This window comes from Struthio camelus, chromosome 7, assembly GCF_040807025.1.
Source record: "Struthio camelus isolate bStrCam1 chromosome 7, bStrCam1.hap1, whole genome shotgun sequence".
Taxonomy (NCBI): Eukaryota; Metazoa; Chordata; class Aves; order Struthioniformes; family Struthionidae; genus Struthio; species Struthio camelus.
In genome coordinates, this window is record NC_090948.1 from 19,197,519 (window position 1) to 19,218,249 (window position 20,731).

Sequence of the window (20,731 nt, forward strand, 5' to 3'; positions counted from 1 at the left end):
AAGCAGCAGGCTACATGGTCTATTTAGGACCCTGAGTGCCTATCTGTGTTTAATCAGATGACAAATTAGGTCTAATCTGCCACCCCAGCCATCACAATCACTAAGATGTCCCAGAGCCACAACACAATCTGATGGCTGATTCAGACGCTGGGAGTATGGTATGAAAATTGCTCGTGTGTTATTAGCAGAAAAGTTTCTTTGAACTTGTCAGCACTTAATTTGATCAGTGATCAATGGCTTTGGGTTACACATTACTGAAGAGATACAAAGCCTCGATGTTGTTTAGGATGTATCCAGAGTCTTCAGTATAGATGTTACATTAGGTATAAGAAATGAAATCTTTCACCTTTGATTTACTGAACGCAACTACTGCAAGAAGGTTGGCGTGGGCCTTTCCTGTGAACCCATGTGGAGCCCATGAGAAGTAGCCTGGTAATTAGTAGCATTTATTAATACATTCTGTTTGCTTCTCTGAGAGAGAGAGGGGAAATGAAGTCTCCAGATTGCATAGGCTCTGTGTTCCTGTTACTCTCAGCTTTGTCCTCCCTGGCTTGTGTTCTGCATCTGCCCATCCTCTTTCCGTCTTCTGACCACAGCCTGCTTTACAGTGTGTCGTACAGCCTCTGTGAGCGCTGGGCCCTACTGACTACTGTAACACGGGTGGGTAATCAGGAATGGGGAACATGCAGCAGCAAGTGAGCCATGGGTTTCACAGATGCCACTAATTCCTGGGTTATCAGAGCCTTCCCAAGTCTGTTTGCTCAGCACCTAAAGGTGCGTGTGTTCTCTTCTCTCCAGGCCAGTAGGAGGACTGATGATGACCATTGTTAGAAAGCACTTTGCAAGAAAGAACTATTTGCATTTGATCTTGAAAGCTACATGGATATGTAGCCAGTAGAGAATGAAATAGCTTCCTTGCTTTTTTATACCTTTCACCTAAATGCGATATTCAAATATAAAATTTAGTTCTAGATGTCCTTGAGGTTTCTGATGGTCCCTGGAGGACTTTGGAACAACAGAGCATTAACTACATTTTCATACGAGACTGTATTACAAGTAGGAGATGAGTAACTAATTAAAATATAGAGCTGATTTTTATTTACATTAGATACTTTGTTTGAAATAATAAGAAAGGGAATAGAAGGTGGACAAGTTTGGAGAAAACTAGCAAATAAATTCGAAGCTGTGAAGACCAGGTTTATGCTTTCATTTTGTAATTGTAAGTCAGTGTTGTAACTTTGTCACTGGGCATTACTGGCAACCTGACACATCTTCTCAGAGTGAGAAGTTTTCAGTGACACGATGCTCTCAGAGGTGCAGTCCTGCAGGGGTCCTGACGGGAGGTCATTGCTGTCGCGTCCCTGATGTAACAGCTCTGCTCTGGCTTAAAGACAGCAGAAGTGAATGATTAAAATGGAAAGGGTTGTGTATTTAAGTAGTGAAACAGTACAACCTGCAGTAGTCTATGTAATATTTCTTAAAATGGTTTTGTTACAGCAAATCCTTTTCCACTCCACCTTTCCAGGCATAACCAGCGTAGCCAAGCCACCAGGCAAGCAGGGGCTCCAGGTTACACTGAGGACCCTGCTCAGCAGAGCAGCCCTGGGCACCGCCAGCCAGGGACATGGGGTTGCTAATGCTTCCCCACTCTGAATTTAACAGCAGGTTTGGCTACCACAGGGCAGCCTTGTTCTCCCAAGCCCCTGTTAGCCCTTTCCAGTGGGGTGAGGCCAGACACCCGATGCTGGGGTTAGCCAGGGAGGCTGGGAGCGCCCCGTCATTGACGTCAACAGGAGCGGGGCCCGCTGGCCCCCAGCCCGCCTGCCTGCAGGTAGCCGCGAGAAATGCTCCCCTGAGCAGGGCTGCCTGTGCCTGGGCAGAGCCTGGCAGCGCCCAGGCCGCACACATGACAGTGGCACTGGGGAGGTGGCGGGTTTGGCTCGCCCAGAGGGAATGGGGTTTTGAGGGCTGGCGAGGGTGCTGGAGATCAGGCGTCGCATCAGCTTGTGAAAACAAGCTGTTTTGTTGAACAGCAACTTTGAAATTGTGAGTCAAAGACCCAGTTTGAATCTGTGGCCAGATGTGGACCGTGCTTGGGGGCTCTTTTTTCCCCCTGAGTGCTTTGGGTTTGTTTGGGCAAGAAGCACACCCAGGGCTCTGAGCCGAGTCATGAGGATCAGTCACCATGGGGAGTCCAGCAGGGGTTGTTTAATTCACTTAACTGAGACTACCTGAACCTCTGGTTTAAATTGCTGTGAGCAACAACAGCAACAACTGTCCCTATCTCCCTCCCACAGCAGAACGAGCCCCCAGAGTACCAAAGTGTGAAGCCCGTGTGAAGCATCTTCTGTTAGGGCTAAACCTGCACACATGCCTCTCTGAGCGATGTCAAAAAGCTTCAGAGAAATAAATGGGCGAGAGAAGGGGCTCTGTGCTGGGCTGCTGGCGAGGGGTGGGCTTCCTCCCCACAGAGCTGGCCCTGGGCTGCTTCTCTGCGCCCTGACCCCCCCCCCCCCGCACTTCTCCTGCAGCTTCTGGACCTCTTCATGGTGTGGGACTGGTCGACCTACCTCGCTGATTACGGGCAGTCCAGCTCGAAGTACCTGCGGGTCAACCCCAGCACGGCCCTCACGCTCCTGGAGAAGTAAGTGTGGGGCGGGGGGGGGGGGAGGGTGCGCTCGGGGGCTGCGCTCGGGGGCTGCGCGGGGCTGGGGCCGGGGCGCTCCCGAGCCGGGGGCTCCTGGTGGCCGCGGGGCTCGGGCTGCGGTCGCCACCCTCCGCGGCAGCGGGCTGGGGCCGGGGCCGGCGGCAGCACCGGTGCCGCGTGGGTTTCCCGGCACCGAGAGCCTGCGGCGCCGCTGAGCGCTGCCGCTCCGGCTCCGGCTCCGGCTCGCGGCCGCACCAAGCTGCCGCTTTAAAAGAGAAAAACGCGTGCGATTTCGTTATCACAAGTGTGGAGCGGTAGGTTTGGATGAGCAGGTTAAAAGAAGGCGCGTTTCCGCCCGGCCGAGTATCAACCTGCTTTATAAAACCGAACTAAAATGTGCTGTGATTTAAAGGCATTTTTCTAACTGTATTTTCTTTCCTCTCTTGCCTGCGATGGATATGCATTTTGCAGAGTTCACAGAGGGTATGTATCCCATATATTATAAAATGTACTTTAAAAAAAAATTTATTTCCCGAATTTCATTTTTAAATTCGTTGTTCCTCGAGACTAGCAATAACGGTTTGGGGTAATTTTGTTGAAGAAAACACTCATTCAGTGAGCCTGGACTTGCCATGGAAGTAGATGGTACTAAGGGATTTTCTGTTCTGCTTCTCTCCTCGCGCAATTGGTAGGGCCAATTTCCTGCTAAAGGGATATTTGCTTAATACTTACAGGCGATTTATGAAGTCATATTTGTTAAAACGAGTTCCGTATTGCGGAAGTTTAATTTAAGAACACATAGATAACAGCTTTTGTAATCTTTCAGTTCTTATTAACACAAAGATCAAAAGAGGAACGAAAGTAAACCTATTTAAATGGCAGATTTTTTTCCTTCTCAAATTATGTTTCTAATGTGTCCGTGTCGTTTGGCTTTTGTTTTTCCCCCTCCAGCATGAAAGACACTAGCAAAAAGAACAACATTTTTGCTCAGTTCAGGAAGAATGATCGGGACAAGCAGAAGCTAATAGAGACCGTAGTGAAGCAACTTAGGAGTTTAGTGAATGGTATGTCCCAGCACACATAGGTCTGTTAAATCAACTCCTATCTCATCATGCCGAGAGGTATTTCTTAGCCACTATTTCTACTAAGCAAACCGTGGTATTGGTTAGGACGTTTGTTTGAGCGAGTAAAGGAAGATAAATGCAAAAGATGGCTTGTACATGGTGTCTTCAGTAAACAATTCTTTGTATGTATTTTTAATGGATCGAATACTATTTTATATATTGTAAACCACTGGTGAAAAATGGGACTGTACAATAAAAACCAGATCAATCATATTGTACATGGAACAACTGAACTGTAAATACATTATTTAAATGTGTGTAGACTTGATGTCCAAAATCTTGCTCTGGCTAGGAATTCTTTGAGAAATGATCTCTTAGTTGATGTTTTCTGGATAAATCCTAAGTTAATATTTTTTAAACGTCGAGATATTTGCATTTCAGATGCTGCCTGTCGTTTTCCTGCATTAAATGTATATTAGCCTTAAAGTGATTGAACATAATTTTTGTATACCAGATTTTGTAGTCAGGAGGTATGAAAAAAGTCTTCTGATTTTTGAAAACTACCTGAGAACTAGACTTGGTATTTATTCAGCATTAGCGCTTATAGGCTTTGTTCTCCAAAAGGATTTAATCTTGAGTTTGTGAATGTAAATAACCCTTTGAGTTCTTTATAATGTGACTTTTTTTTTGTTTCTGTTCCTCAGGGTTACTATTTCTAACTGTACTTTTTGTAAGAGTCTTTCCCCTAGACTGCAGTAAGGGGTAGATTTGCCACTGTTGGTTTCGTGCCGCATCTTTTGGTCAGTACGCGCTTTCGGCAGCCAGACCCATCCCAGCGCTTAGCGTTGCGTCCCGCCGCCGCTCTCTTTGCACTGTCCCCTCCTGGCTATTTTAGACACAAAGAGATTGTCTAACGAGTGCAAACCAAACAGAACGTGTAAAAAACAAAACAAAAACAAAAACCCCTCGCACATCTCGCTGTATTTTTAAGTTATTGACGGTCTCAATACAGTAATATAAACCCTACCCGTACGTGTGTTTAATTGCGCGCATTAAAACGCACTCCGGGCCTGAGTTTTGGGGGGGAGGGGGGCTGCGCCGCGGCGCTCCTCCGCTCTCCTGGGGCTGCGTCCCCGGGGCGCCGCGGCGGGCGGCTGCGGGGGGCTGCGCGCCCGCTGCCCTGCGCGGCGCGGCGGGGCCGGGAGCCCGGCCGGCGCGGGGGGCGGCGGAGGGCGAGGGGCACGGCGCCCGCGGCGGGGCTCCCCGCCGGGCACGGGGCACAGCCCGGAGCCAGCGCTGGCTGGGGGCCGTCGGGGGGGGGGCACCCCGAGGGGGTGGGCGCGGTTGCGGGTTTGGGCCCCCCCAGGCCCGGGGAGGGGGGAGCTGCCCCGGCCGCCCCCGCTCGCCCCCCGCCGCCGTCCCCGCACGCCCCTTCAATCAATACCCTCGGCTCTGCCGGCTCCAATCACCGCACTTGGCCGCGCTGCTTAAATATGCAGCGGAGACGTCATCTCCGAAGGTGGATCGGGAGTAAGTGGCCAATATCTATATAAATGTGTCCGAGGGGGGAAGAGGGAAGAGGAGGCGAGCCGGGGCGGGCGGCCCGGGAGGCGGCAGGACCCTTCGCGCAGCGCCCGCCGGCAGCAGCGGCCCCGCGGCGCGCCCCGGGCACGGCTGGGGGCCCCGGCCGCCCCCCGGAGCTCCAGCCCCCGGCGGCGGGGCAGGGAGCGGGGCAGCCGGCGCCCCCCGCACCCGCCCGCCCCGGGCCACCCCGTCCCGTCGCGTTGCGTCCCCCGCAGCGGCGGGCGCGGAGCCCCGCGGGGCGCCCCAGGGGGAGATGCTGGCGGGGCTCTCCTGGCCCGCGGCCGCCGCCGCGGCGCTGCTGGCCCTGGCGCTGCTCGTCGCCCTGTGCCGGCCCCTGTGGGCGCTGCGCTGGAGCCTGAGCAGGGACCGTGCCAGCGCCCTGCCCCTGCCCAAGGGCTCCATGGGCTGGCCCTTCTTTGGGGAGACCCTGCACTGGCTGCTCCAGGTAAGGCGCAGGGACGTCGGGCCGGGGTGCGGAGAGGCTGGCGGGAGCCCCGGGCTGACCCATGGCTCGTCCTCAGGGCTCCCGCTTCCACAGCTCCCGGCGGGAGCGGTACGGCAACGTCTTCAAGACCCACCTGCTGGGCCGCCCCGTGGTCCGGGTGACGGGCGCCGAGAACATCCGCAAGATCCTGCTGGGCGAGCACACGCTGGTCAGCGCGCAGTGGCCACAGAGCACCCAGATCATCCTGGGCTCCCACACGCTGCTCGGCTCCGTCGGCGACCTGCACCGCCAGCGCCGCAAGGTGAGCCCTGCGGCCCCCCGAAGGGGCACGCGGCCCAGGCGGCACCTCTTGCCCGGGCTCGGCTGTCGGTGGCACCCCAGCCCCCCCTGCTTTAACTGCCTGCCTCTGTCCCCCCTTCTCCTAGATCCTGGCCCAAGTGTTCAGCCGTGCTGCCCTGGAGAGCTACCTCCCGCGGATCCAGAAGGTTGTGAGCTGGGAGCTGCGGGGCTGGTGCATGGAGCCGGGCTCCATCGCAGTTTATTCCTCCGCTAAAACCTTAACTTTCCGCATTGCAGCTCGGATTCTGCTGGGACTCCGTCTGGAGGAAAAGCAGTTCAAGGACCTGGCCAAAACCTTTGACCAGATGGTGGAGAACCTCTTCTCCCTGCCCCTGAACATACCCTTCAGTGGGCTGCGCAAGGTACTGCCGCCTGCCCCGCTCCCTCTGAGCTGGGACGCAGGCCTGGGCCCCACAGCACGCACCCCTGGGTCCACAGGCCCCAACATATGGACTCTGATGGGCCTCCTCTGCGGTGCCCTGTGCCGTGCTGAGGCCTCAAAGTGCTGCCCACCCCAGCTGCCCCTCTGGCCTCTCTCCTCCTCTCGCCCGCTCCTGCTTGCTTCCAGCACCTCGCTGTGCTGGCTCCAGCTCTTCGTTGTACAGCACGGAGCTGCTATGCACCTTGCTGGAGCCTTTTCTCCAGGGTGGGTTTCAGCTCCTCTGAGGCTCTATTTTCTGCTAAGCCGCTTGTCAGTCCCCTTTTGCTCAGGTTATCGGCATGCCTATTGCCTGCTCTCCTCCCCCGATCCATACATTGCCTGTGCTGGCTCTGGTTAATCCTTCACATCTGGTCCTGTCCCATCTCATCCCACCTGGGCTCATGCTAGCCCATGGCAGAGGGGGTCTGTGGGCATGAGGAAATGGCAGGTGGCCACAGCAGGGACCTCTCTGTGCACCTCAGAGCAGGCTGAGGACGCCAGACCCACATACAGTCCTTGTCTCCCAGCAGCAGAGGGGCAGCGAGGAGTCCTGGAGGGGAACATACCAGAGGGACAGTCTGCTGCCTCTTCAAACCCACCATTTTTTCCCTGCTGGATTGCCCTTTTTGACCTGCCTCCCCATGCTCCTGTTCCTAGTATTGGTCCTGTGTCCCACTCCTCTCCCATTCCAAGCTCCTTTCTCTCCTCAGGCTTTAGGTTCTCCACCCCTCCAGGCCCTCTCCTGCTGTAGCCCAGGTCTCCTGGCTCTTTCAGCAAGGTCTTGTCCAATTTCTGATTTCCACTCTGAGCTCTACCCCACCAGATCACCTTCCTCAGCCAGTCCTACTTCTCTCCCAGCTTCCTCGCAGCTCTTCTACATCGGTTCACAGCTCTTGTTTCCTTGTCCACAAAGTTTCCCCTTGCAGGTTGCTACCAGTGTGAGCTTTCACCACCCCTCCCATCTCTCCCTGTCATCTCTCAGGTCAGGCACAATCTATCTGGCCCTAAACCAGCCTCTTCAACTTGCATTTAGCTCCCCTTTTCCTTTACATTGCTCGCTGTTCCATTTCCTTTGCCTAGTCTTTTCCACCTCTTCTCTCAGCCCTTGCATCTTCTTCCTAGCTTCTGGTCATGGCCACTCTTCATCCCAAACCTCTATTCCCGCTGGCTTTTGAGGGCGGCATCACGCTACAGAGCCACACTCTGTGAATCAGTTCATCCCCACTTTGCACAGAGATTGTGTCTCACTTGACTCGCTGAGATCTTCTTAAATGTTTTGCTGCATAGAACAAATCTACTGGAGATTAGTTGAGTGTGATTAACATATCCTTAGCTAATATATCCTGAAAAGGTCACTCATTTGTTACTGTGTCAGATGTTCCTTGCTTCCTGGACTCAGTTTTATTAAGTCACCTCTTCTTGTTCTTTGGGCAAGCCTCCTTTGGACCTGACTGTGAGTTTGTTCACTGCAGGCTCCTCTGGGATCAGTACTGTGGGTTTACTGCTGTCTTTTCCCCACAGAGTGTTTCTTGGGACTTGATGTATTTGATTCACAACAGAAAGCCAAAAGAATTTGCAGCAGTTTAACCAAAGACAAAAGCATTTCACCAGACCACTACTTCTTGCAAGGCTTTGGGGCTGGGCAACGGATCAAATGGTTTTTGCCGTTACCAATCCTGGGATTAAAGATGACCACATTTGGGGTCCCCACTCTCTCTGGGTGGGGGGCGGTTCTTCAGGCTCTCCTGAACTATGTCTGCCTTCCACAGGGAATTAGAGCACGAGACATGCTACACAAGTATATGGAGAAGGCTATACAGGAAAAACTGCAGAGCGACAACTCAGAAGATCATAGTGATGCTCTGGATTTTATAATAAACAGTGCCAAGGAGCATGGCAAAGAATTCACGATGCAGGAGCTGAAGGTAACGAGACCCCCCCCTTTCCAACCTGGTGGCTGTTTGGGTGATCTGGGTGGAGGAGCAGGAGGAGAGTTATGCAGGGTCCCACATCGAGCTGCTGGCTTGTGCCCTCCTCTTATCAACTCTGAGGACACCACCTCCAAAGAGAGCAAGAAAGCTTGCACTCGGTGTGCTCTGCTATGTGCCTGCCCTTATGTGCCCACGAAAAACAGCTCATCTTCCCTATTGAAAGAAACACTCCAGAGACTGAAGAGGGCTGAGGACCTCACCTGGAGTAGGTTCTGGAGCAAAAGCAGGTGTGTAAACAGCTCTTAGCTCTCAGGCCAGCACACGAGGTGGTAGGCAGCATGCTGCTTATATGGTCTGGTAGGATTACATTTCTTTGCATTAGAACAGAATCGGTATTTAAAAAGCAAATAAATGCTCTTTAACCTTTCCTCCTCGTTGCCTCCTGGCTTCAGCCTGACTTAGAGAGCATGCTATCAGGGTTATGCAGCTGTGATAAGGCTCTGTACATCACAGTGTACTCAATAACCTCCAGATGCTATTATCTTGGAAATATTAGAGCTAGTAACGTGCTCCTTGAACACCCCTCAACATCTAGCATAGCAAGGCCTATCGATAATGTCCCTATGTTCCTCAGGGCTCTGAGCCCAGAAATTTCTGAAACAATACCCCAAAATTGGTCCAGATGTGAGATGATGGATTGTGGGTCATTCCCTATCACCTAGTCATTAATTATATCATGTAGCTTGTGGATTTTTATGCTGAGACCACGAACAGGCGAAAGCCCCATGACTTAGGGACAATTCCAGCAGTCCTTAGAGAGGCAAAAATACCAACTGGAAGTGAAGGGCATTTTGTCAAACAACCTGGGAATAAATTGTCCTTAGGATCACATCATTCATACCTCCAGGTCATTCTGTGTCAGTGACAAATACGAGACTAGATTTATATGACAAGCTTTGAAACTGTTTTGCATGGGTACAATAGCTGAATATTGTTTAAAATTAATAAACACACACAGTATTACTGATTTTTTAGATATTTAAGGAAACTGTCTCAAGACAAATGTTTTTCACAAATCTGTAAAGAATTCTAAAGTATTTGAAAGACACTACAGAGACTACTAGATACAATTAGAATGAGTATATATTATAAAACGAAACAGAAAAACCTAAGGCAATAATTGCCAAATCAAAACTTGATTGCTTAGGATTGATTAATCGCTGTTAGTATGCACATGTACATCACACATCATGTCTCTGGCTCTGGTCACAAATAGACAACAACAGTAGGATGTTAAATAGAACACGTAGGGAAATGTCAGTGACTTAGAAGGACTCAGCCAGGTGATTTGGATGACAGTGAGCTGCAAGCCGTCTTATACTCTGTACAGTTACAAACTTTCTACGTTGTCTGTATTTAACAAAATTACTTGCAAACCACTCTGCATATACTTGTAAATATGGTAACATTATTCACTATAATAATACAGAGTAGAGCTCTCATCTACTGAAATGGTTAGTTGGGGTCAAAAATTCAGAGCTGACTTCAAGTCATGGATATGTAACTTTGAGAGACCCCAAACACTAACAGACACTAGTTCAGTCCGCTTTTTGTTCAGTTTGAAGGAAGACGTTGCATTCTCCCGGATACGCTGTGATTTGCACTGGTGGCATGAACTCAGCAAGGTGGCATGAACTCAGTAAGCAAATATAAAGGTTATTAAAAAGTGAAGCACTTTGCCAAAGTACTATCTTAAAAAGTTTAAAACCTTGGAAGATTTAAAAAAAAAAAAATCCCTGCATAGAAGCAGCTGTCAATGACTGAGTTGGTGGGACAGGTATGCTGACCTGCCTGTATCCCCAGTGGAGAGCTGGGCTTTAGCACAGGGCAGTGCTGACAAAGATGTGGAAGGATGCAGCCTCCAAATCATCAGTTATGTTGGCATTATAAAGGCAGAGAGAAAGTGAGCAGCTCAGCCTCACAGCTTACATAGCAGCAGCACTGTTGGAGGTCGATGCAGGCAGTCGTTAAGAGCTATTATTTCAATAGGCAGCGCCTGCCCTGAATTCCTCTCATGGTACTGAAATGTCTTGTTTTTTAATTGCACAATATGGATCTAAGAGATTTATTTTCATCCGTGTCTCTTATCTTGCTGTGAATGTGGTGTCCGCAGGAGGTGTGGTAGGCAGCGAGTGGGAAGGGGGAACTGTCATTTCAGGACTTTTATTCCAGCTGAAGATGTCCTTGGGAGCTGCACTCTGGCAAAGGCCCGTAGTCCAGCCCATACATGGTGCTGGGGACCAGTAGCAAAGAATAATCTTTGTTATATTACCCATGGCTTTCCTGAGTTGGTTCCCGGTACCTTAAGGCTTTAGGTGTCCTTTCTGGTGTTTTTGGCTTCTCCACTCCAGAAGCAGTGTCAGAACAATTTCAAATTGAGATATACGCAGATGTGTGAAAGGAAACTGCTCAGTTTCCCTCAGCGGTTTTGGCTCTGCTCTGTCACTGGCGTGAGCGATGTGTGCTCAGCTGGGCCAGCCAGGTCCCAGCACCGCCCAGGCTCTCGGCCCCTGGGCTTCTCCCTTGGCTTTTGCGTTGTCCTTCAGCCCCAGCGCTCTCAGCCCTGTGGCGTGGTGCCACGGAGACTTTCAGATAATGCTGTAAGTTAAATCCTGACTATACTGAAGCCAAGCAGAGTTTGGTGGGTTTTCCCCCCCTCCTTGAGATGTCATTGGGGTCCAGGGTTCGTTGACATTATTCTGTTTAGTTTGCTGGTGTTGGAAGGGATTGAGAAGCTTAGAGCGGTTCCTACCATGTTGTTTTCCTGTTGCCTTTTGCCAGTGGCTGTCCCTCTCTGGAGTGACTGCAGCACTATGAGGGGAGCGTGTTGTGCATCCCAAAGAGCAGCTGGCCGCTAAGGCTTTGACTAGAAGACATGTATGAGGGTTGCCCCAGGAGAGGACACTGTCAGGTGCAAGCAGTGAAGTAGCTGCCTAATGCTCAGCCATATTTGTAAATAAAGTAAACAGCAACAGTTTAAGTCTTAAACCTAAACATTTTCATTCTGGCTTAGTGAAAGGAGGGGAAAAATGGGATGCTCGTTCTGCAACTTTGCCTGAGTTGGTTCCTAGCCGCTCTAGCCATAGGCAACGTAGCTAAGTTAGCAGGCTGTCAAGAGCCTTTAACTTTTGGAGAACTATTTTCCAGTTTATCGCAGGGCACTGCAAACAGCCCACAGCACCCTGGTGAGGCTGGGGGTCGGTGATCCAAGGCAGAGTGAACTATGGATATGGCTGTGCTGTGATATATTTGAGCTGGTTAACCTCCAAACTCTATTTATGGACACCTCTGCTGTGGAGCTATCAGGAACACTGCCATCCTTCAAGCTGTTAGACTTAAAAAAGCAAGCAAGTCCTTTGCCTGAGTTGTAGATCCCAATGGAGTAGCTCCCTGCCAGCTACTGGACCTCCTGGGCTGACTTGCTATAGCACATGCTTTTCTGCTTTCACTCTGTTGGCTTGAGTCCCCCTCCACACAAGCAAATGGTTTTAACTGGAGATGGATCAAATGCAACCTGTCTTAGCTGCCAGGGCACCTAGCACATATACATCAACATGCAGCCTCATAACCCCCAGCTGGCCAGAAAGGCAAAAGCTGGGCACAAAGAGGAACTGGCAAATGAAAAAACTTAATGCTTACAGTGAGCTTTACTTAGTAGGCTAAAATGCATGTTAAAATGTTTGTTAAAATCCGTAAGCCTTGGGAGGACTGCTCAGAAGGGCTGGGCTGGAGGTGATGGGTACTCATCTCAGCTGGGTTTCTGCATCAGTTCCTTGGAGAGTAGATGTCCAGTTCATCCATTTCTGTATGAAATTTTGGTCCCTGCTGACCCAGGGTGGGTGCAGGTTTGTGGAGAACAGCGGAGAAGCCCAGGGCTCTGCACAGGGATGAAACTTGCCAAGGCGAAAACAGTCTGAAAATTCAATCACAGCCAGGTTAAAATGGCTTTCAAACCTGTCACCTTCCCTCCTCTTCCAGGAGTCAGCGATAGAGCTCATATTTGCCGCTTTCTTCACCACGGCTAGTGCCAGCACCTCTCTGATCCTCCTGCTGCTAAAACATCCCTCAGCAATCGAAAAAATCAGGCGGGAGCTGGCGTCCCACGAGCTGTACAGGCAGTGCCAGTGCTACCCCACGGGACCCTGCCCGGACTCCCTGACAGCCCAGGGCAGCGACAGGAGGAAGCGCCTGCTCCTCACCACGGCCAGAGACGCTTGCAAGGACCAGAGCCAGCCTCCGGGCGCGATGGAGGACGGAGAGCCCGGGGGCGGCTGCTTCCTGCAGCCCCCTGCCCCGCCGGAGCCCACCTCTGCCCCGAGCAGCCCCGGAGGCGGCCACCAGCTCGAGGAGCCGTCGTGGCCGGGCTGCCGCTGCCCGTCGGACGTCAGCCTGGAGAAGCTGAGCCGCCTGCGCTACCTGGACTGTGTCATCAAGGAGGTGCTGCGGCTGCTGCCCCCCGTGTCCGGAGGCTACAGGACGGCGCTGCAGACGTTCGAGCTGGATGTAAGTGCCCCCGCGCCGGCGGGCTGCCTCTGAGCGCCCTGCATCCGGCACAGTGGCGGCGCTGCTGCTCAGCAGCTGCCCCCTCCGCGCACGGCGCGTAACGCTCCCCTCCTCTGCTCTCCCCCCGCCCCGCAGGGCTACCAGATCCCCAAGGGCTGGAGCGTGATGTACAGCATCCGCGACACGCACGAGACAGCCGCCATCTACCAGAGCCCCCCCGGCGCCTTCGACCCCGACCGCTTCGGTGCTGCCCGGCCGGAGGCCGTGGGCCGCTTCCACTACATCCCCTTCGGCGGCGGGGCGCGGAGCTGCATCGGCAAGGAGCTGGCCCAGGCCATCCTCAAGCTGCTGGCCATCGAGCTGGTCAGCACGGCCCGCTGGGAGCTGGCCACCCCCGCCTACCCCGCCATGCAGACCGTGCCCATCGTGCACCCCGTCGACGGGCTGCAGCTCTACTTTCGGCCCTTGCAGCCTGCCGGCCGCAGCGAGGCCTGACCCGGCAGCGGGCTGCCCCCGGCCCTGGTCCCGGCGCCCCTCAGCGTCAGGGGGCCAGCGGCCCCGCCGCCCTCGGCTGCTGCACGCCCTGCCCCGTCCAGCACGGAGCAAAACCCCAAAGGTCTTTTTTTTTTTTTTTATTATTATTCCTGCCTCTTGGTGCCCTCCTGGGTAGGGAGGGACGCGCAGAGCCCACCCCTGAGCACGGCGTGCTTCAGCCGCAGCCCCCTGCCCTGGCGAAGGAAGGGGCAAAATCCAGCAGAGCTGCCGCCCGTGAGCGGCCCCCGTGGGGGGCTCAGCCAGCCCCTGCCCCGCGCAGCTCCCCCAGCCCCTGCCCTGCGCAGCTCCCCCAGCCCCTGCCCTGCGCAGCTCCCCCAGCCCCTGCCCTGCGCAGCTCCCTGCACCGACACAGGCACCGGGCACCAAAATCCCAGCCCACAGCCAAGGCTCCCGGAGCTCTTCTGTCCCAGCACTAGCTCCTGTGGGTGTTACAGGAGGGGCAGCGAGCGCATCCTGCCTCGCCGTAGCTCTTTAGAGATGTAAAAATGAGGGAAAACGGGGCTCGGGGGCTGTCTCTGCGGAACAGCGCAACCCAAAGCTGCCTAACGCAGCATCAGCTATAGCTAGAGCAATAGGGTATAAATACGTTTTTATTGTACTTATTTCATCTGGTTCCTGCACTTCCCGTTAGAGCCGACACAGAGGCCGTGTCCCGCCGAGCTGGTAGTACCGGCTGGGCGAAGCGCCGGGCCCGCACGGCACGCTGCTGCTGGGGCTCTGCCGCGCAGCCCTCGTCCCGGCCCCCCCAGACGCCCTTCCCAGCTGCTGCCTGCACCAAGGGAGCGGACTGAAGCAGGGGAGGGAGCTTTGGGGAATAAACATTTGGAAAACAGACCCTTCTGAAAACAACTGATTCAAGACAGGAAACCCCACGGGCCTGCTGGTGCTGTTCACACCGCAGAGGGGACGTGAGAAAGGTGACGCGGAGAGGCACGGCGGCTGGCCGGGCTCACCACACCACCTCCCGCAGCCCCGGTCCCACCTGGGGCTAAGACTGGGCACCGAGGGCACGATTTCAGGTGAACACTGCCTGCCTTGGGGAGGCACAGGGTACTCCTTTCCCATGTGAAATGAATTTGTGCTTAGAAGCGAGGCCTGGTGAGAACAGAGCTGGGTGCAGGACCACCTTCCACTGGAACGTATTTATGACTCCTTGGAGCTTCACACCCCCACAGGCTGGGAAAGCCGCCCACCGCGGCACATCCCCATCCCGCCTGGCAGCAGTGGAGGAAGCCCACCCACCTTGTCCCTCCAGCGCTCCCGGGGCCTGTCACGCTGTGGGCTGCGTGTGAACAAGCGGCAGCGACTCGACTGCAAGGGCACGAGCGCGGTTACCCGGATGTGGGGCCGAGGCAGAGCTCTTTGGAGAGGCTCCGGGCAGCTGCCCCATCCCCTGAGTTCCTGCCTTTGCCCTGCTTCAGTGCCAGGCCAAAAATGACCCTGTGCCAGCCACACCCGCTGGCGTGCCTGTGCCGGGAGCCCTGCGCCGGGGCACGCGCTCCCGGCAGCCGTCAGAGGGCTGCGCAGCAGGCACGGCCGCTACCTGGGGCAGAAACGCGGCTCCCAAACGTGACAGGTCAAATCTGGAAGAGGTTGAACCGCAAGGCTGAGTTAAGTGCTGTTGGCAGGTCGACCCCGTAATGAACCAGAGCCCCTGCCCCTCCTGACCTTGTCCCGAAGGTGAATCTTTCCAGTTATCAGAGGTGAAATCAGGAGGCGGTGGCTGCAAGTGGCAATGACTAACTTTAATCAGCTGGCGTGGCTGTGACCCGTGGGGGGACACAGGTCCCCACCGAGGGCAGGGCTGCATGCAGGACCAGGGTCTGCAGCACTCAGCACGGGGTGCAAGAGGGCCAGGAGTCCTCCAGCAGCACACTTAAAAATCATCCCAAGCGCTAACGAGCCCTGTAGCCACCCGCTGAAAAATGTAATATGAATCTGGTTTAAAAAAAAAATCGAAACTAATTTTGTTTTCAAGTAAACATGAGCATTTACAAATGAAGTGTAATAATTGTGACTTGCAATCAAAGTTTGTTCATATTAGGCTGTTAATTTCTTGACCCCCTTCCAAGCTGTTTTTAATTATCTCTTTCACTCTTTACCATTTGATTCTTTTCCAGCCGATGGCTGCAGAATACACAGCTGGGGAGATAATAAAGCCTTCCTGTGGCAATTATCGGTGCTCAGGCCACCGTATCTCGTTATTTTGATAGACAGTGAACTTGGCGCGGTTGCCGGCCGGGTTCACGCAGATGTCACGGTCCGTGGTGTAGGTCACAAGCGGGTCAGCGCCCGGGGAGGGGAGAGCGGCGGGTCAGGGCGCGGCCGCCGCTCCCGGCCGGGCCCCGCCGCGGGCAGCGAGGCGCCCGGGCCGGCGCTGCGCGCCCCGCGGGGGGCAACGCGGGATGCGGGGACGGGGCAGCCCTGCTCCCGCCCCGGCCCTGCCAAGCGCCGTAAGAGGGAGGCAGGGAGGGATCCCGGCCTAGGCGTTGACTGTCATTAAAAAATAGTAATTAAAAATGACACCCCCCCCCCCGCACGCAACTCCCAGCGTTTATTGAGCTCGTGGTAGGAGCAAGAAAGTCAAACTGCGCGGGAAGGCGGGGGGAACGGCGAGTACGATATTTATTGGTAGCAAACGAGCGGCCGCCGAGGACGCGGTCCGCGGCCCCCTCCCCCGGCAGCCGCGGGTCGGGGCAGCGCCGCGCCGCGCCGGGCGCCCCTTGCCGGGCGGCGCCTCCAGCGCGGGGAGGGACCCGAGCAGCGCAGCCCCGGCCCCGCCGCTCCCTGCCGGCAGCAGCCCCGGCCCCGCCGCCGGCCCCGGGGAGCAGCGCAGCCCGCCCGGCTCTCCCGCCGCGGCGGCGGCTGCAAGCGGGCTGCCCCTGAGCGCCTCTTCCGGGCCGCGGCAGCCCCGACGGCCCGGGGAGAGCGGCGGATCCCGGGGAGAGGAGCCGGCGCAGCGGGCTGGATGTGACCTTTCCGCGCTCACCTCCCTTTCCCTCGGTGACCCGCGCTTGAACCTGCATCGGGAGGCCGAGACGGACTGCAGCCCGCTGCTCCTTCCTCCGGGGCCGGGCAGAAATACCAGCCGGGCCTTCGAGGTGAGCCAGAGGACAACAGCGGAGGCTCCTCCGCCGAGCGCCGCCGCCGCGATGGCACAACTGCGGCTCCGCCCGGCGAGCCCCCGGCAAAGCGGACCGCCCGCCCCGTCCGGTGCCGGCAGCAGCCCGGCGGCCCCCGGCTCGCGCGCGGTTCCCGGGCGGAGACAGCGCCGGGCGGGCGGAGGCGGCTCCGCTCTGCTCGCCAGCCCCTCGGCGCAGCTGGCAAAGGGGGAAGGAGCTCCGCGCCCCCTCGGACCCAGCGCTCAGCTTGCGCCAGCCTGGGAGCGCCGCCGGGTACGTGCCTCCGCGCAGCCGGGCACCGCGGCGCTGGAGCGGGCAGTTTCTCCGCCCCGGCGCAACCTGCTGGTCTCCAACGAGCGTCGGCGATAAATCCGCGGCGGCGGCCGGCGGCCCCGCTCCCGAGCGCGCTGCCGCGCGGAGCGAGCCCGGCCGCCGTCTGCGGCAGGAGGATGCGCCGCGCAAAGCAAATAGTTAAAGACTCCGGGGGGAGGAGCCAGGCCACAATCCGCAATTAAAGATGAACTTTGGGTGAACTAATTTATCGGACCAAGGTAGGGTGGGCAGCAACCTGGGAAGGGTATAAAAGGCGGCCCGCGGCGAGCCCGGCCCGCGCACTCGGAGCTCCCGGGGGGCCGGGCGGGACTCGCTCCCCAGCCATGGGCTTCTCCGCCCTGGTCGCCAGCGCCCTGTGCACCTTCCTGCTGCCCCTGCTGCTCTTCCTGGCCGCCGTCAAGCTCTGGGACCTGTACTGCGTGAGCGGCCGCGACCCCAGCTGCCCGCTGCCGCTGCCGCCGGGCACCATGGGGCTCCCCTTCTTCGGGGAGACGCTGCAGATGGTGCTGCAGGTAAGGCGAGGCGACGCCGCGGGGAGCGGAGAAGCGCCCCGGCCCCTCCACTTGCTGCAGGGGATGGGGATGAGCAGTGGCTTTGCCGGGCTCCCGTGCCCAGGTGGGGAAGAGCTGCTGTCACTGCCTCTCCTCCCCCCCCCCCTTCCCAGCGGCGGAAATTCCTGCAGATGAAGCGCAGGAAATACGGCTTCATCTACAAGACTCACCTCTTCGGCCGGCCCACGGTGCGGGTGATGGGCGCCGAGAACGTGCGGCACATCCTGCTGGGCGAGCACCGCCTCGTCTCCGTGCAGTGGCCCGCCTCGGTGCGCACCATCCTGGGCTCGGGCTGCCTCTCCAACCTCCACGACGGCCAGCACAAGCACCGCAAAAAGGTACGGCCCCGACAGCGGGCGGGGAGCGGGGGCGGCCGCCCCGCGGCACCGCGGCTGAGCCCCTGTCCCCTTCCTCCTCCTCTTCCTCCTTCTCCTCCTCCCCCGGGCAGGTGATCATGCGGGCCTTCTCCCGGGATGCCCTGCAGCACTACGTGCCCGTCATCCAGGAGGAGGTGAGCGCCTGCCTGGCGCGGTGGCTGGGCACTGCCGGGCCCTGCCTCCTGGTGTACCCCGAGGTGAAGCGCCTCATGTTTCGCATCGCCATGAGGATCCTGCTGGGCTTCCAGCCCCGCCAGGCCGGCCCTGACGGCGAGCAGCAGCTGGTGGAGGCCTTTGAGGAGATGATCCGCAACCTCTTCTCCCTCCCCATCGATGTGCCCTTCAGCGGGCTCTACCGGGTAAGGCTCCCTGTGGGCTGGGAGGAGAAAGGGTACCCCAGCCCTGTGGGCGGCCGGGGGCTAAGGCCCGTGCCCTCCCACCCAGGGCTTGCGGGCACGCAACATCATCCACGCCAAGATCGAGGAGAACATCCGCGCCAAGATGGCCCGCAAGGAGCCTGAGGGTGGCTACAAGGATGCGCTGCAGCTGCTGATGGAGCACACACAGGGCAATGGGGAGCAGCTCAACATGCAGGTGAGAGGCTGGTGCTTGGGTCCCCAGGACCGAATCTGGCCCTTCCCCCCTTTCTCCCTGGCAGGAGCATGCTTACCCTTAGGGGCCGTATGGAGAGAGCAGGAGGTGCAGCCTCCCCTCCCAGTGCAATAAACCAGCTCATGCTGCTCACTGGGCTCCTGTGGGCAGAGGCTGCAACCAGGCTGTTGGACAGGGAGCGCAGGATCAGGGCTGCATCTGTGGGAAGCCTAGCATCCCCGCCTTGTCCCCAGCCCCTCAGGTGTCGGCTCTGGGCTGGGAGCGCCGCACAGCAGGCCTGTCTCCCTCAGGGAAGGTGGTAGATTGGGCCTGGGGGAGAGGTGTTGTTTGAGGCCTCTTTTATCCCTTCTCTGCCTCCTGTGTAAGGAACTGAAGGAGTCTGCCACAGAGCTGCTGTTTGGGGGCCACGAAACCACCGCTAGTGCTGCCACGTCACTGATCGCCTTCCTGGGGCTCCACCCCGACATCCTGCAGAAAGTGAGGAAAGAGCTGCAGGTGAAGGTGGGTGCCTCCCCGAGCCGTTTCTCGGGAGCGGGAGGTGGGAAGGTACCCCGGGGCTGTGCTGCGGACAGGGCTCCCCTCGACCCAGGTGGGACCCTGCTTTGGAGGTGGCAGCAAAGCACCACTCACTGAGGGTGGCTGCTTTGCAGCGTAGGGACCTCTGGCCACCGTTTCGGTAAATGCCATGGCAGCATCTCCCTTTCTAGGGATTACTGTGCGGCTCCCACCAAGATAAGCAGCTGGACATGGAGGTCTTGGAGCAGCTAAAGTACACTGGCTGCGTCATCAAAGAGACCCTCAGGCTGAGCCCACCTGTTCCCGGAGGATTTCGGATTGCGCTCAAGACCCTTGAGCTAAATGTAAGCGGGGCTCAGGCTCGGGCTCAGGCTCAGCTGCTCAGAGCAGCTGCAGAGCGCTAGCGGATTCGGGCAGCGTAACGGCTGGAGAGTGACCTGCAGTAAGCCAGGAGGGAGGAGGTGGGGTGCACCAACGCATCCTGTGCCGAGACTTCGGCTTATTTCGCACAGTCGGGCGCTTCATGACTCCTTTCCCTTCCCTTCGACAGGGTTACCAGATCCCTAAAGGCTGGAATGTTATTTACAGCATCTGCGATACCCATGATGTGGCAGATCTCTTTACCGACAAGGATGAGTTTAACCCGGATCGCTTCCTGGCTCCATCTCCAGAGGACTCCTCTAGGTTCAGTTTCATCCCTTTCGGTGGGGGCTTGCGGAGCTGCGTAGGCAAAGAGTTTGCAAAAGTCCTTTTAAAAATCTTTACAGTGGAGCTGGCTCGGAGCTGTGACTGGCAGCTGCTGAACGGACCTCCTACAATGAGAACGGGCCCTATCGTGTACCCTGTGGACAACCTGCCGACCAAATTCATAGGTTTCAGTGGCCAAATCTGAGGGTTCAACGCTTGCCTCTGGCTGGATTACTATCACATTTAGTATGTACAAAGTAGCTTTTTATAGTGACAAAGGCCTTTAAATATTTAAACTTGTAAATGTATTATAGTTATTTATGTCTTCTAAATATTTCAAAAGGCTATGATATTTTTTTCCAAGCACTATAATTATGGGTCTCTGATTCATAATTAGATAATGTTATTTCTATAGAAATAAGTTTCCCCCTATTTAAAAATGTTATTGAAAGCTGACCAGCTAAGTGTTTGAAGACATTTCAGGACAGTGTATGTATTAAGAAATATCCTTAAAGGCGTTTGAAAAAAACGGTAACTCACTACTCATCCAAATTACCTAAATGGTTATTGTTTGAGAATGTTTTCAGTATTACCTGTGTATAGAGCTTATGTTTAATGTGTGAATTTTAAGTTGATAATAAAGTTTATTTTTGAAGATCCTCTGTATGAAGATCTGCCTGTATGCTAGAGAGTAGCTTAACAAGTTAAAATGGGCCTAAAGGGTTTGGATGCGAAGTCAGATCTGTCTTTGTGAATGAATTGTCCTCTATTTCTATTATGCTCATACCTTACCCCCCTGCCCCATGCACAAATGTGGTTCCCACTTGTAAATGGTAAATTGTTCTAAATGTTACCCGTTAAGTGGCAAAAGCGGTGCAAAAACACATAAATTCACAAAAACCAGTATGAAGTGAAGGCAAGTGGTACAGGTCTCTTTCTCAAGCATATAATCTTCAGACATAGTCAATACGAAAGCTAAAGGGA

General features: G+C 55.5%; 3 protein-coding genes across 15 annotated transcripts in view; all 3 read left to right on the forward strand.

Moving 5' to 3' along the window:
• Positions 1-4,737, forward strand: part of EXOC6 (exocyst complex component 6) — a 109,357-nt gene extending 104,620 nt beyond the window's left edge. For 6 of the 11 annotated variants that reach the window (XM_068950033.1, XM_068950034.1, XM_068950041.1 and 3 more), the window contains 3 exons: positions 2,532-2,644; positions 3,119-3,130; positions 3,599-4,737. In XM_068950033.1, the coding sequence (XP_068806134.1) occupies positions 2,532-2,644; positions 3,119-3,130; positions 3,599-3,731 (258 nt within the window). In that variant the 3' untranslated portion in view covers positions 3,732-4,737. Of the gene's footprint in view, positions 1-2,531; positions 2,651-3,118; positions 3,131-3,598 lie in introns of all 11 variants that reach the window. The other 5 variants (XR_011142150.1, XM_068950042.1, XM_068950043.1 and 2 more) reach the window with 2 other exon arrangements.
• A 1,017-nt stretch (positions 4,738-5,754) lies between these two features.
• CYP26C1 (cytochrome P450 family 26 subfamily C member 1) lies at positions 5,755-15,712 on the forward strand. Of its 2 annotated transcripts, none has more exons than XM_068950044.1 (5): positions 5,755-6,225; positions 6,317-6,441; positions 8,270-8,425; positions 12,470-12,994; positions 13,130-15,712. In XM_068950044.1, exons 1-5 carry the CDS (start codon positions 5,802-5,804, stop codon positions 13,487-13,489), a joined length of 1,590 nt encoding a protein of 529 aa, XP_068806145.1. In that variant the 5' UTR covers positions 5,755-5,801; the 3' UTR covers positions 13,490-15,712. The 2 variants fall into 2 exon arrangements, with proteins under 2 accessions (XP_068806145.1, XP_068806146.1); XM_068950045.1 differs by having other exon boundaries at positions 5,755-6,041; positions 6,166-6,441.
• A 1,085-nt stretch (positions 15,713-16,797) lies between these two features.
• CYP26A1 (cytochrome P450 family 26 subfamily A member 1) lies at positions 16,798-20,415 on the forward strand. 2 transcript variants are annotated; one of them, XM_068950047.1, is made up of 8 exons: positions 17,218-17,516; positions 17,669-17,893; positions 18,004-18,291; positions 18,377-18,526; positions 18,911-19,045; positions 19,252-19,404; positions 19,611-19,744; positions 19,828-20,411. In XM_068950047.1, exons 1-8 carry the CDS (start codon positions 17,328-17,330, stop codon positions 19,847-19,849), a joined length of 1,296 nt encoding a protein of 431 aa, XP_068806148.1. In that variant the 5' UTR covers positions 17,218-17,327; the 3' UTR covers positions 19,850-20,411. The 2 variants fall into 2 exon arrangements, with proteins under 2 accessions (XP_068806147.1, XP_068806148.1); XM_068950046.1 differs by having other exon boundaries at positions 16,798-17,516; positions 19,611-20,415.
• Positions 20,416-20,731: the final 316 nt, after the last annotated feature.

Bases quoted from the DNA above. Each gene is read 5' to 3' on its own strand.
- CYP26C1 (XM_068950044.1), top strand. From the start codon at position 5,802: ATGGCTCGTCCTCAGGGCTCCCGCTTCCACAGCTCCCGGCGGGAGCGG. The intron at 6,442-8,269 runs GTACTGCCGCCT...TGCCTTCCACAG, and splicing joins CCTTCAGTGGGCTGCGCAAG to GGAATTAGAGCACGAGACAT. The intron at 12,995-13,129 runs GTAAGTGCCCCC...CCCGCCCCGCAG, and splicing joins TGCAGACGTTCGAGCTGGAT to GGCTACCAGATCCCCAAGGG.
- CYP26A1 (XM_068950046.1), top strand. From the start codon at position 17,328: ATGGGCTTCTCCGCCCTGGTCGCCAGCGCCCTGTGCACCTTCCTGCTG. The intron at 18,292-18,376 runs GTAAGGCTCCCT...CCTCCCACCCAG, and splicing joins CCTTCAGCGGGCTCTACCGG to GGCTTGCGGGCACGCAACAT. The intron at 19,046-19,251 runs GTGGGTGCCTCC...CTCCCTTTCTAG, and splicing joins GGAAAGAGCTGCAGGTGAAG to GGATTACTGTGCGGCTCCCA.